Source organism: Macrosteles quadrilineatus, unplaced genomic scaffold (genome assembly GCF_028750875.1).
Source record: "Macrosteles quadrilineatus isolate MER2022 unplaced genomic scaffold, UCM_ALF_1.0 Scaffold_2__2_contigs__length_208266976, whole genome shotgun sequence".
Lineage (NCBI taxonomy): Eukaryota > Metazoa > Arthropoda > Insecta > Hemiptera > Cicadellidae > Macrosteles > Macrosteles quadrilineatus.
The window spans coordinates 115,607,311-115,622,909 of NW_026542595.1; the positions used below are offsets into that span (position 1 = coordinate 115,607,311).

General features: G+C 32.1%; 1 protein-coding gene across 1 annotated transcript in view; it reads right to left on the reverse strand.

Annotated features, from left to right (window-relative positions):
- Nucleotides 1-3,642: 3,642 nt before the first annotated feature.
- The window catches only part of LOC128987830 (paired mesoderm homeobox protein 2B-like), a 57,988-nt gene continuing 46,031 nt past the window's right edge, over nucleotides 3,643-15,599 (reverse strand). The window contains exon 4 of the mRNA XM_054408866.1: nucleotides 3,643-5,856. Coding sequence (XP_054264841.1) covers nucleotides 5,594-5,856 — 263 coding nt within the window. The 3' untranslated portion in view covers nucleotides 3,643-5,593. The remainder of the gene's footprint in view (nucleotides 5,857-15,599) is intronic.

Consider the following 15,599-nt stretch of genomic DNA (forward strand, 5'->3'; position numbering starts at 1 on the left):
AATCCTAAAATGCTATGGGAAGAGAGGGAAACAGGTCCACGACGTAGGGTGTGGTGAAGGAAGTAGTAAAGGTCAGCAGTGTTGAGTTTTGGAATGGATTAATGTATCTGCAATGCTAAAATGCTACGGGAAGAGACTGTAGACTGTAATATGTTAAAATGATTACGAAGCACAAATCGATACATATTTTCGATACATGCAATCGTTTACAATCGAAATTTACAACTGAGTTGACAACAGCTGATTTTTACTCCATAGAGGCTAAAAACGATTTTTACTCCCTAAATATTAAAAATGCTACTTTAGACCCGCAGCGCATGCATGAAAAAATACTGTTTTTACTGCAGTAAGACAAAAACAATATAATATGAACCCTTGATGACTCCGCTCAATTTTGTGGATGCCTCTGCGAACGCCACCTAGTATATATAGATAGATTGGTCTCCATGGAAGCATGAGAAAATTCACAATGTTTACATTTGCTTTTACATTTAAATGTAAACAACGAGAACTGTCAAATGCCTATTTCACAATTTCAGACAGCTGATCCAAAAAAATAAAACAACTATGTGGTAGGAATCTTAAACCTTCTGTATCCAATAGTCAATGCTTAAACTTTATGATAGATTATTCATCATAAATCTATTTCAATGATTATGAAACAGATTTTTCCCGTTGCGAAGCAAAAATTAAAAGTGAGAAGAAGAACATATGTTAATTGTAAACAGTCAATGTGTAAATTATCTAAAAATGTGTATAGTTTTGGATGTTGGTTTGTGTTTAATGATATAAGTTATTAATTATAGAATTTTTATTTTGAGGATTTGGCATATGAGTAAGCCTATGATAAATAACACCATTTCAGAGTTCTGCCAGTTTTTGCCTAACTCTGTCCTGTAGAGTTTAAAGTAGCCTACACCTTATTGTATAAAATTGGCTAAATAACTTAGGTACGGTACTTTATAAAAGCTGACAGCCTTTTTACGTTGACTTAAATTTTAAGCTTACCTTTTCCCGTCATCATCGGGAATTATGACTTCTATTAGTTAAAAAAAGTTATTTGTTTATAAATAACTCCTGTACTACTTTGCAATTGCTCGATTTCGAGCAACATGTACACTAGTATTAAAATAAACTAGCTGCTTGAACATGTTTTGGTTGGGCTTTTACTTGCTCTTGAATTTTGTGTGTTATTAATACGAGGGTTTCCTAAGCTTCACATACGAAAGGTAGTGAATGTTTTGTAGAATTTCGCCTACTGTATCGTTTTCTGTGAAATTTTTGTAATGAACTGTACATTAATTCGAAAAATGTTGTCTAAAAACATATATATTTTAAACATTAATATCGAGTAATCTATATTTTGTCACTATACTACTGTGATAGATTCTTTTAGTTATATTTAAATATAAGTAGGAGTTTTAAGTAAGTATACTTTTAATTGAGTGTATCTGTTAAAATTAAATAGTTAAAGTATTTTAAAACATGCACAAGCGCCTCTTATAAACAACACTAGGTAGGAAATTTTAACGCCTTACCTTGAATTCAACTTTGTTTTAAAATTATTTTTTGATTCGAAAATCAACTATGGAGCAGGTGTAAAGAACTACATAATTCTTCCGCTTCCTCTCCCCGTTGAGAAGCACAAGGATAGTGGCTAGTTGGGTTATAAAAAGTTACAGAAAAAAGATACAACTACATTTTTTGGGTGCATTCTTTTCATTACCTATTATGTGTTCAATTACAAAATGGCTATTAAAGTCTTCACGAAATCCACAATAATTCAGATTTGTAATTCGTTTACAACATTTAAAAATAATGTTTATTTTTAGTTCAATAACTTAAAAAAAAACTATATTCATGTGAATATCTTAATTAAAAGATATTAGTTTTATCTCTTTATAATTTGAAATGAAATTATCATGAGATTAATTATGATTTTCGTACAAACATGCAGAAGGAGATATCCAACTTGATGTCCTTCAATGAAGTTATAATAAGACTATGGTACATTGAACAGTTCAGATTTGTAATTTGTTTACGACATAAAATGATGTATATTTCAAGTTCATTAACTAAAAAAAAAAAAAAAAAAAAAAAAAAAACTATATTCATGTATATATCTTAATTAAAGGATATTAGTTTTACCTGGTTGTAATTTACAATGAAATTAACACGTGATTATTAATGATTTCCGTACAAAAATGCAGAAGGATTTATAATAGGACCACTCAAAAGATTTAATCCCGTATTTTTAGCAATCATGTTTTAAATATATTTACTGTTTATTTATTTATTTATTTACTTATAAGTAAAACTAATTTACCAACCGTTATTTTCATAAATTGTGTTTAGAAAACTCTTAAGGGAAAAATCAATAAAGATGATGAGTTTGAGTATAAATAAAGAATTTGTAAGAGGGGACACTGGTGCAAAATGCGTATTTTAATAAGGTTCAAAATTCCTCTTCTTTGCATAATGAATAACGCAATAACCCTTTGCCTTTCTAAAATGACTTTATAGCTGAAATTCTCAAATCCAAGAAAAAATCGTGATCTGAGATTTAATATAATCTGATTGTTAGTTTGAGGCAATTAGGCCTATACAAATAACACTTGTAATTTAAAATGTTTAAAACATTTATATTGCACATACATACCATAGAAATGATAATTTACGTACCTCAATCATGTTTCTATTGTCAATAAAAGAAATAAATAAAACAGAAATAAAACAAATTTAGGAGAGCCTTAGGTAATTGTCTTTTTCCTATGCCCGCTGGATCATAAGCTTTCAAATGAAACCTCAATCGTATAAATTGGTTAAGTAGGACGGACGAAAAGGGGATGTTACAGAAACCTATTATGTTATTAAATCTATATATATCTAGGAAATAGAAGATGTAAAAATACCCCCACCGGAGCGAATCTGCAGACTTCGCGAATTTCTATTTGCCTGATTGGATTTACACTAAAGTGTCTCCTTAAAAATACCACATTTATTCCCTATTTAAATATAATTAGTTTAATGAGTACTTAGGTTTGCTGCAACAACCTAAAAAAGTAAGTAAGTAAGGTAAAAAGTGCTTGTAAAATGTTAATACTGTAGTTTTGTAAGAAATTAATGTATTTTCCAAATTTGATCAAAATATGTTCATTAACAAGCAAACTACAACAGTTGACTTTTTCCCTAAAAAAATAACATAGGAATTTTAAATTTTAATTTTTTTTTATTTCTCTGTAATCATTAGGCGCATAATAACGCTTCAATTTAAGCAGAGCAAAAATGATCCGATTTTGATGAAACTTGGTACAAACGTGTAAACCTACATTTATTCGAACGAGTTTGTGAACCAGCATGATCGGACTATGGGAACACGAAATTTCACAATTTCTTTCCAAACCATTTTGTAGAGCTTAAAAAACAAATAATTTAGTATATTGAAGCGTTATTATGCGCCTAATGGTTACAGAGAAAATTGTAAATTTAAAATTCCCATACAAGTTATATACAGTATATGTTATTATTATATAAGGAATAAGCTATTACCATGAGTACTACGGTAATAGCTTATTCCTTATATGGGAAATTCGCTAAAAACTAGGAAAATCACAACCCACAAATAGTTTTTGGAACGGACTTTATTATGTTGATGGTAGGCACACATATACACTTAGACTAATGATATAGGGCCTAGTTAAACACATTTATACACTATTTACACATACAAATGTACAATTAGATATTAACATAACTGCACACTTCCCTGTATATTCGCATCGTTTCTAAACACCGTAGAAAAGACGTATTAACACACGTATTTATAGAATATGTACAACGAAAATTCACAATGATTACATTTTATTGAGTCAGTAACAATGGTCTTAAGGGTATTTAGCTGCATGAAGGTTTATTGAGGTTGAACAAAAAAGACTGATGGAGGACAAACTATGTTATAAACAAAGTATTAAGGATTTCCCCTAAAACACACTCGTTGAAAATAGATCATACACTTTAGAATATAATTTTCAATATTGACAAAAATATCAGTGGGAATAGAATTACAGCTTGTCTATTTTTAACTTTACTCTTCCTTAAGAATGGAAATCGCTGTTCAGGGTTTGATAAAAAATGTTCAGACCATCGATTAATAATAGAGATCGATGGTTCAGACCTGAATTAGGAAATGGAACGATTCCTGAATCATGTTCTGATCAGTTTCAATTCGTTCAATTCTAGAAATCGTTCAATTCCTGATTCAAGTCTGAATTAGAATCAGATCAGGTTTTGATCAAAATAGAATCGTCAAAACCTTAATAAATTCCTCACGCTGGTACAATCAATGAAGCTTTATAAATTTTAATGTTGTATAAGCCTATATTTTAAATACTTATTATTTAGCGATTTGTTTCATTTATTTGATAACCTGTTATAAAATATACTTAGCTTAGTTTTCGAAGTAAAGCGTAGCAATTATTATTTTAAAATCAAATGGTTTTCCTGTAACAGTTGAAACCTAAATGTTCTCAATCCTACAAACTCAAGTGTATTTAAATTTCCTGTAGCTCTTAATTAAATCTACACATACAAAAATCATCCTCATACAACTTCTGGTTAAACGACTTACAAAATAAGTAGACCTTGAATTGAAAATTTATAAAAACTATCTGTTTCCTTAGCAACATTTTACAGAATTATAGGCAAACTAAATTGAAAGCCAGTTAAAAGATAAGTGTGGTCTAGAAAGGTAATGATAAATCTCAGGAGTAGATCAAATCTTTGCTTGTCCGGAAAATGTGGTTGGTTACTTCCAAACTGTCCCTCTGGTCCAAGAAAATTATTGGAAGATATGTTCCCACAGGTTTAAGTCAAACTCAGGTGTCTTTAATTTTTTTTCAGCTCAGAGTTACTTGAATACGTGGTTGGTATACATTCAAGGGGTGTCCTCAGGTACCAGAAAACTACTGGAAGAGATGTACCCTCAGGTTAGAATATATCTTGGGTATCTTTTGAACTTCCTATAGAGAAATATTTAGATTTTGAACGCGTCATTGGCTACCTTTGGGAGGTCTCTAAAAGTATCAAAAACAAAGATACTTCCAAATGTTGCCTTAGATCCCAACGATTTACTGGTTGAACCCATAAGTGAAGTTAGACCTTAGGTGACTTTGACGTTTTAGCAGGTCAGAAATTCTCTGGCGTTAAAGAAGTGATGGTTCCAGTTACCAGAAGATTACTGGAAGAGATGTACCCTCAGGTTCAGATAAAGTTTAGGTTTTTAGACCTTTCTATAGCTTCAAGCTACTTTGAAAAGGTGATTTGAATGTTTAAGGTGTTCTCGAGGTCCTATTAAGGTACTAGAAGAGTCACACCCAAATTTGAAGTGTGTCTTCAAGTGTTCTAAGTCCCAAAAAATTACAGGGAACCTGTATTTGGAGATCGAGTTCTTAAAAGTGTCTTAAAATTCTTGCAGCTTAAAGCAACTCCAGTCTTGGTGGTCTCTTAAACCCACGAGACAACTGTCAGGGTTGTATTCACAAAGACTGCACACTCAGGTGCTATTGAACTCTCTGCAGCTCAGTAGCATTCTGGTCTAGAAGAGGTGGTTGGCTGCTTTCAGGTGGTCTCCGGGCCCCAACAGATAGCTTGCTGGGTTCGTACCAAGCAGTGACGTGAACGGTGAGCTCAGGTGGTGATGGTGTTGTTGGTGCGAGCTCAGAGCTTTGTGAGCTTGCTGAAGCAACGAGCTCGTGTTGTTCACAGAACACGGAGGTTGATGCTGTTGGTGATGAGGCTGGTGCGACAGAGGCCACTTCGTGGAGGATATCGAGTTGGTCCCGTCTTCGGCCATTTTAACTGTAAAAGAAAAATATGGTTAACTTTTGTGTATGAGATTTGTATCATTCTAAAACACCAGGGTAGGTATTTTAGGACAACAATATGTAGGAGTGTCAAATAAATGAGATGATAGATTTCTGAGTAAGATCAGCTGGTGGTTCTTCAGCAAGGAGCAGTTTTAGTTTACAAATCCAGATGAACAGCTGAGCCCAGTTTCGATCCGTAGAAAAGCTAAGGATTTTCTCAAGAACAAACCAACAACCTTATGATTATTATGCAGTACTATACCCCCTCAGCTACCTTAGTATCAAAATGTTTCATGTTACAAGTCAACCAAACGTGTGGTGTTATTTATACATAGTTTTTTTATTTATCTAGAAAACATCAATGAAATATTCTTATGATACTTCGAAATCACGTACACTCACTGTGTGTTGTTTGAATAGTCCATAGCCACAATGGTATTAAATAAATAAAATATACAATAATTATTGTTATAAAATTACTATCTACGTTTGATGATCAACATTATTTATGTAACAATTAAATTGGAATTTTAGCATTTTTATTTGGTTGGTATACAATGTGTATTAATTTTGTCTTAATAGAGAGAGTACACGTTGTTTTCGTAGTACAATTATAAACAATATGTTGCAACCTACTCCTCTTTATTAATGAATTTCAAAATATGAATTTACTTAAATTAGATAATAAAATTACAATGAAGTTACAATAAAATATATTTAGGTTCTATAGCTATTAACAATCTCATTGGGCTAGGCTATGACAGTGAAATATATTTTGGTCTAAGTTTTTGATGGGCTAGGCTAGATAACAATTTGGAGAGCAAATTATCTTAAATCTAGGGGTTGGTTCGTGCCGGGTATGGAATTCTGATAGGCTGATTAACTTAATTTATACAGTACTAATATAGGCTAAATAATATGAGATAGGCTAATAATGAGAATAAAAAAATTTAGGCTATATAAGTTCTTAATTGAAAGTCACTTGAATTTAGTCAATTCACAATGTGGTGTGATGGTGGTTGTAAATTGATGATGAGTTTTTGAAGTGTTAATTAAAGTTGATATTACCAATTTGTTGAATAGTGATTATCTTCTTTCTTTATGTCTCTTTATATTCAATATTTATATGTATTCTGAATGTTAATTTTCAATTTTGGATATTTAAATCACTGGAGACTTGGCTCCCACATCCATCTCTCTCTATATCTTCCACCACAAGCACATTTTCTTCCTTTTCTTTAGCTTTCCTTCCAACAATTACTTCACACCTGGACACTGGACAGTACAAAAGAAATATTTCCTACCTAGACACTATTTAATTTTATAATGGTATTTTTGAATATAGTTTTTCTTCTTCACTAATTTATATTTCATTAAATTTAAATATTATTTTTGAAAATACAGTAATTAATAAATATTAAAAGTAATTTAGCTACAATTCACATATGAGTACATTCATGTTTTATCTCAATATCCCCTCAGAAATGATGGTATGGTGATGAATCAACAGAAAATTATTTCGATAAGATAATGAATGAATGTATGACAACTTAACTAATTTACATAAACAGAACCCTTTTTTTTATCTAGAATAAAAACAAACATTGAAAACATAAATATAACCTGATAAAACATAACATGGGACGTTAACACAACAAAACATGATTAATAATTGAGCGGAGCGAGCGAAGCGAGCGTAGCTCTTTGGGATCAACTTCAATGCAACAAATAAAGCAACATCACTCAATAACGGCAGAACACATTTCAGCTAAACTTAACAAGATTACTTAGACTAATAGTGAGATGGTTAATAAACAAACAAATTTCAATTAGATAATGCTAATGCAATTTAAAACGAACTTAAAATTTCCAAATTTTAACATTAGGCTTATGGGACTAAAGTAGCCATATGACAGTTTTTTGTTTACAAGAAAAATGTAAACAAGAGAACCAGTGACTACTTTCTTGGGAACCTATTTGTGTTGCCAGCTGATCAGAAACAGCCAATGTTAGAAATCAGGATTTAATAAGCGATATATTGAACCGAATCGAAATCGATATTTAATCCGATAGTACATCACAGGTTATATTATGTTGAATTACATCGACGGTGCAGTAAGTTATTACACTTATTAATAAAACGTAGATTGAACACTGGTCTAATTTAGGCATGTGGGGAAGGTAGGTCGGGGTTTATGAGTATTCGTGACTACATGTTTTGAAATAAGGTTAGATTTGGGAGGTAAAGTGTAGGTTATAGCGAGTATGTTTTATCTATGGTTATAGGTAGGTGATCGAGTTGTTTATTTGTGTTGCACCAAATAAACTGATAATATTTTCCTGGTCAAAACTACTATAATGCACTTTTGGAAGAGGTATCTGAATAACAAGATGTAGTAAAAACAAGTCTGAATTATTATAATTTTAATCAATAAAACCAGCATCTATTGATTTTTTACATTTAGTTACTTTTATACAAATATCAAATCACGTTTGTTCCGCTCAACTGGCTTTCACCTCTCTGAAAGCAACCCTAGTATTATTATTACAAACAAACAGTGGTAAAGAACAGAAACAGTGGAAAACATAAAGTGGTTTTGTGTCTATATATTTGTGATGTGTGAGTGTGTGGGAATTAACCATTTCCTATTGTCTATCAGTTTATCACCACTGAACACACAGTCCTCTCATCTTTTATAAAAGTTTATCTTGAGCACTATAATTGTCTTTTAAACAATACGGTCATTTTCACTAAAAGATTGTTTATGCACTTGATTTTCAGAGAACAGGAAAGGGAATTAAACATTTTCGTTGTTCATGGGGGGAAAATACTTCTTGATTGAAGAAATGTGGTATGGACCGAATTCTTCTGGGTTTTCTAAGCTACTAATGAAGTATGTCGATGATCCTAACACTCTGCTAATCTTGAATGGTCCTTCATACACTTCAAATAGTTTGGCAGTCTCGCCTTGCGCTAAATTTGAAAGAGGATGATTTCTTATGAGTACTAAATCGCCTGGATGAAAATAAGTTATATGTGATTTGTTAAGATTGTTGGCTATTTTATTACACTTTTCTTTTATTATATGACATAATATCCCTTCTGTACTAACTTTGTTAAACTTTAATATTTTCTGTGAATCATTTATATTTATTATTATTTGTTCTTGATTGAAATCCATAACAGTTTTCCATAAGCTTAACACGTCCATTCCGAATATAATAGGTCTTACTAAATTGGGTACAATCAACATTTGAATGTTCGTGATTTGATTATCTATGGTGATTGGCAACATTATTATTTTTGATATTTTCTTTGATTTATCATTTACAGCGGTTTTAATACTTGTACCGACAACTGGTAATTGTTCATGACGGCCAATGTTTATTTGGTTCTCAGAGTACCAATTTCAGACATACACGTTACGTTTGAACCTGTATCAATAAGAGCATTTACAGAAATATTATTAATTTTAATTTTGATTTCTGGATAATGAATTGGAATTTGTTTTAATGAGCATTGTTCATTAAGACTTGGTTCTTCTGTAAGTAGGAATTCTCGGTCACAATAGATATTACATATAGTTTGAGCGTCTTCGTCATTTGGTTTATAATTATTAATTTGCCTACTTAATCCGATTTTGTTAATATTTGGCACTGAAGATCTTTGTTCATTTAATTTAGATTCTGATGTTGATTGTAGGCAACTATTATCGACAGTGCCTAACAGTTTAAAGGCTCTTTATATTCGTTAGGAGTTGTTGGGGAAATATTTGGTTGATTTGGACTTCGTTCGATAGTCATGTGGCATATTTGTTTTTGTTCATGGGTAAGATATCGCCTTCTGTCATTTTGATTAACGTGGTAATTGGGTTTGGAACTTTGCTGGTTATTCGCTGATGGTTGATAATTATTTGTCCTACGGTCGTTATATCTATTATAAGGGTGATCATTTGGTTGAGGTGCTGTCCGGTAGTATTGGTTCTTTGGAACATAGGCTCTATTATCGTAACGGTTTCGATTTGAATCTGATCCCCTCCATTCTTTCTTATGTGGATCATTATAATCTTCATTTCTTCGTGATTGCTCGTTGAATTTGTTTTGCGGATTTTGATGTAAGTTTGAGATGTATGGTTTATGTTGATTTTTCTTCTGTTGATCTTTGATGTCTTCCCGTAAAAGTAAGGCTTCAAACCCTTGGATAGTAGTTATATTTTGTACTCGTCGTGCATTCTGGATTAGTTCTTCGAAATGTTCGCACAGGCAATCCACTATTTCTTCTTCATCAAGGGGTGGTGTCAATGATTGTAGTGTGAGGACACGTTCGACAAAATATTCAGATCGTGAAAGATTACCATTGTTACGATATTTTTCAGATTCCAGTCTTTGTCTGATTCCTCGTTGTGTGTCTTTATTCCAGTATTTGCTTTCGAACATGTTTTGGAAACATTCCCAATTACTTACGTCACGTTTCACTAGGTTAAACCAACGTGCAGCGTGATTTTCTAGGCTATTTTCAATAAGGTCAGTTAAAAATTCAACATCGTCATCGTTTGGATTCTTTTTAAGGAGACTTTTCTTGTAATATTTATATAATTTGGCAATGAACTCTTTAGGGTTATGTCCTCTACCATTGAATTTTGGTAATGTCATATCTGACACGATTCCGGAGTTTCCGTTACATGTAACATAGATATGTTGAGGGGACGATGTTACTTGTTCATGTTTAGTGATATTTTGTTTTATTTTAATAATCTCCTCACTTTGTTTTTGTAGATTCTGTTGGATAGCTGAAATTTCTTGACCTTGATTTTTAATAACGATCAGTGAATTTTGTATTTCATGGTCATTTTGTTTTGATTTTGCTGTTATAAGTTGTTCATGTTCCAACCTGAATTGGTTTATCTGTGAATGAATATCATATTTTTGTTTTTGTATTTCCAAATTCACTTTTTCAAGAGTTTGAGAATTATTTTGGATTATCATGGACTTCATTTTGGATTTTTGTTCTTCTAAGTCTTGGATTAAATTTTCACGTATTTTGGTATCACATTCATATATTTCTGCTTTAAACGTTTCTTTCATTGTAAGGATCTCTTTGGAATGTTGAATCTGAGTTATTTGTATCTGATCCATTTCCTTACGCATGTTTTCTTGGTTGGTTTTAACAGAGGTGATTTTTTCTTCAAGGGAAATCTGGCACTGTTTGATTTCACGCTGAATTTCTGATTTTAAATTATCATTTTGTAATTTTATTTCTGACATTTCAGATTGTATTTCTAATTTTAATGTGTCGTGTTGTGAAATTATTAATGCATTATTCTGTTGAACCATTCGCATTAATTGAAGAATAGAATCATTCATATTTATTTCACTCGCAGCTGTTAGAGGCAGTGATGCGATGTCTGTGACTCCAGTCGTATGTTCATTCGATGTCAGTGTGGTGGCTTTCATAGTGACGTCACTCACATCAGCTGATTTGTCTGTCTGCTGTTGTGACAATTCATCTCCGCCGTTCTTCTTCTCCTCTATGTCAAGTCCTTCTGCTGTGTCCAGTTCTCGTTCCACCATTCCCAGTGTTCCCATTGGCTGGTGTGAATTCGATGCGGATGTCATGGCGGCGTTGTCTTGTGCGTCTGCTGCTGTGTTGTCTGTTGCTGTTCTAGTGATGCTTTGTGTATGAATATTTTCTTGTAGATTGTGTCCTTCGTTGTGCTGTGTATTCATGTCGTTTGATTGTATGTTGTTTACGGTGTTCACAAAATTATCTTGCTTATTAGCATTTGCTAATTCGCCACAATTATCGTCTGGGTCTGATTCACTGTCGGTATTGTAACGCAAATTATTTTCGGCTGCCTTCCACGATAACTTCGGCTTTGGTCGTAAATTGTACCTTTTGTCATCGTCACTCATATTGATTAAATAAATGATTATTCCCTGTGTTGTTGCATATACTTTTTATTTGTGTATTTGAAGGTTTGTTAGTTGTGTGTTAATTTGGTTACTAGGGCCTATCTTAAATTGTGTAGGTTAATCGTAGGTTAGGCCTAGATCAGAATTTTCAATAGCCCACTCGTTGGGACGCCATTTTGCAACCTACTCCTCTTTATTAATGAATTTCAAAATATGAATTTACTTAAATTAGATAATAAAATTACAATGAAGTTACAATAAAATATATTTAGGTTCTATAGCTATTAACAATCTCATTGGGCTAGGCTATGACAGTGAAATATATTTTGGTCTAAGTTTTTGATGGGCTAGGCTAGATAACAATTTGGAGAGCAAATTATCTTAAATCTAGGGGTTGGTTCGTGCCGGGTATGGAATTCTGATAGGCTGATTAACTTAATTTATACAGTACTAATATAGGCTAAATAATATGAGATAGGCTAATAATGAGAATAAAAAAATTTAGGCTATATAAGTTCTTAATTGAAAGTCACTTGAATTTAGTCAATTCACAATGTGGTGTGATGGTGGTTGTAAATTGATGATGAGTTTTTGAAGTGTTAATTAAAGTTGATATTACCAATTTGTTGAATAGTGATTATCTTCTTTCTTTATGTCTCTTTATATTCAATATTTATATGTATTCTGAATGTTAATTTTCAATTTTGGATATTTAAATCACTGGAGACTTGGCTCCCACATCCATCTCTCTCTATATCTTCCACCACAAGCACATTTTCTTCCTTTTCTTTAGCTTTCCTTCCAACAATTACTTCACACCTGGACACTGGACAGTACAAAAGAAATATTTCCTACCTAGACACTATTTAATTTTAGAATGGTATTTTTGAATATAGTTTTTCTTCTTCACTAATTTATATTTCATTAAATTTAAATATTATTTTTGAAAATACAGTAATTAATAAATATTAAAAGTAATTTAGCTACAATTCACATATGAGTACATTCATGTTTTATCTCAATATCCCCTCAGAAATGATGGTATGGTGATGAATCAACAGAAAATTATTTCGATAAGATAATGAATGAATGTATGACAACTTAACTAATTTACATAAACAGAACCCTTTTTTTTATCTAGAATAAAAACAAACATTGAAAACATAAATATAACCTGATAAAACATAACATGGGACGTTAACACAACAAAACATGATTAATAATTGAGCGGAGCGAGCGAAGCGAGCGTAGCTCTTTGGGATCAACTTCAATGCAACAAATAAAGCAACATCACTCAATAACGGCAGAACACATTTCAGCTAAACTTAACAAGATTACTTAGACTAATAGTGAGATGGTTAATAAACAAACAAATTTCAATTAGATAATGCTAATGCAATTTAAAACGAACTTAAAATTTCCAAATTTTAACATTAGGCTTATGGGACTAAAGTAGCCATATGACAGTTTTTTGTTTACAAGAAAAATGTAAACAAGAGAACCAGTGACTACTTTCTTGGGAACCTATTTGTGTTGCCAGCTGATCAGAAACAGCCAATGTTAGAAATCAGGATTTAATAAGCGATATATTGAACCGAATCGAAATCGATATTTAATCCGATAGTACATCACAGGTTATATTATGTTGAATTACATCGACGGTGCAGTAAGTTATTACACTTATTAATAAAACGTAGATTGAACACTGGTCTAATTTAGGCATGTGGGGAAGGTAGGTCGGGGTTTATGAGTATTCGTGACTACATGTTTTGAAATAAGGTTAGATTTGGGAGGTAAAGTGTAGGTTATAGCGAGTATGTTTTATCTATGGTTATAGGTAGGTGATCGAGTTGTTTATTTGTGTTGCACCAAATAAACTGATAATATTTTCCTGGTCAAAACTACTATAATGCACTTTTGGAAGAGGTATCTGAATAACAAGATGTAGTAAAAACAAGTCTGAATTATTATAATTTTAATCAATAAAACCAGCATCTATTGATTTTTTACATTTAGTTACTTTTATACAAATATCAAATCACGTTTGTTCCGCTCAACTGGCTTTCACCTCTCTGAAAGCAACCCTAGTATTATTATTACAAACAAACAGTGGTAAAGAACAGAAACAGTGGAAAACATAAAGTGGTTTTGTGTCTATATATTTGTGATGTGTGAGTGTGTGGGAATTAACCATTTCCTATTGTCTATCAGTTTATCACCACTGAACACACAGTCCTCTCATCTTTTATAAAAGTTTATCTTGAGCACTATAATTGTCTTTTAAACAATACGGTCATTTTCACTAAAAGATTGTTTATGCACTTGATTTTCAGAGAACAGGAAAGGGAATTAAACATTTTCGTTGTTCATGGGGGGAAAATACTTCTTGATTGAAGAAATGTGGTATGGACCGAATTCTTCTGGGTTTTCTAAGCTACTAATGAAGTATGTCGATGATCCTAACACTCTGCTAATCTTGAATGGTCCTTCATACACTTCAAATAGTTTGGCAGTCTCGCCTTGCGCTAAATTTGAAAGAGGATGATTTCTTATGAGTACTAAATCGCCTGGATGAAAATAAGTTATATGTGATTTGTTAAGATTGTTGGCTATTTTATTACACTTTTCTTTTATTATATGACATAATATCCCTTCTGTACTAACTTTGTTAAACTTTAATATTTTCTGTGAATCATTTATATTTATTATTATTTGTTCTTGATTGAAATCCATAACAGTTTTCCATAAGCTTAACACGTCCATTCCGAATATAATAGGTCTTACTAAATTGGGTACAATCAACATTTGAATGTTCGTGATTTGATTATCTATGGTGATTGGCAACATTATTATTTTTGATATTTTCTTTGATTTATCATTTACAGCGGTTTTAATACTTGTACCGACAACTGGTAATTGTTCATGACGGCCAATGTTTATTTGGTTCTCAGAGTACCAATTTTCAGACATACACGTTACGTTTGAACCTGTATCAATAAGAGCATTTACAGAAATATTATTAATTTTAATTTTGATTTCTGGATAATGAATTGGAATTTGTTTTAATGAGCATTGTTCATTAAGACTTGGTTCTTCTGTAAGTAGGAATTCTCGGTCACAATAGATATTACATATAGTTTGAGCGTCTTCGTCATTTGGTTTATAATTATTAATTTGCCTACTTAATCCGATTTTGTTAATATTTGGCACTGAAGATCTTTGTTCATTTAATTTAGATTCTGATGTTGATTGTAGGCAACTATTATCGACAGTGCCTAACAGTTTAAAGGCTCTTTATATTCGTTAGGAGTTGTTGGGGAAATATTTGGTTGATTTGGACTTCGTTCGATAGTCATGTGGCATATTTGTTTTTGTTCATGGGTAGGATATCGCCTTCTGTCATTTTGATTAACGTGGTAATTGGGTTTGGAACTTTGCTGGTTATTCGCTGATGGTTGATAATTATTTGTCCTACGGTCGTTATATCTATTATAAGGGTGATCATTTGGTTGAGGTGCTGTCCGGTAGTATTGGTTCTTTGGAACATAGGCTCTATTATCGTAACGGTTTCGATTTGAATCTGATCCCCTCCATTCTTTCTTATGTGGATCATTATAATCTTCATTTCTTCGTGATTGCTCGTTGAATTTGTTTTGCGGATTTTGATGTAAGTTTGAGATGTATGGTTTATGTTGATTTTTCTTCTGTTGATCTTTGATGTCTTCCCGTAAAAGTAAGGCTTCAAACCCTTGGATAGTAGTTATATTTTGTACTCGTCGTGCATTCTGGATTAGTTCTTCGAAATGTTCGCACAGGCAATCC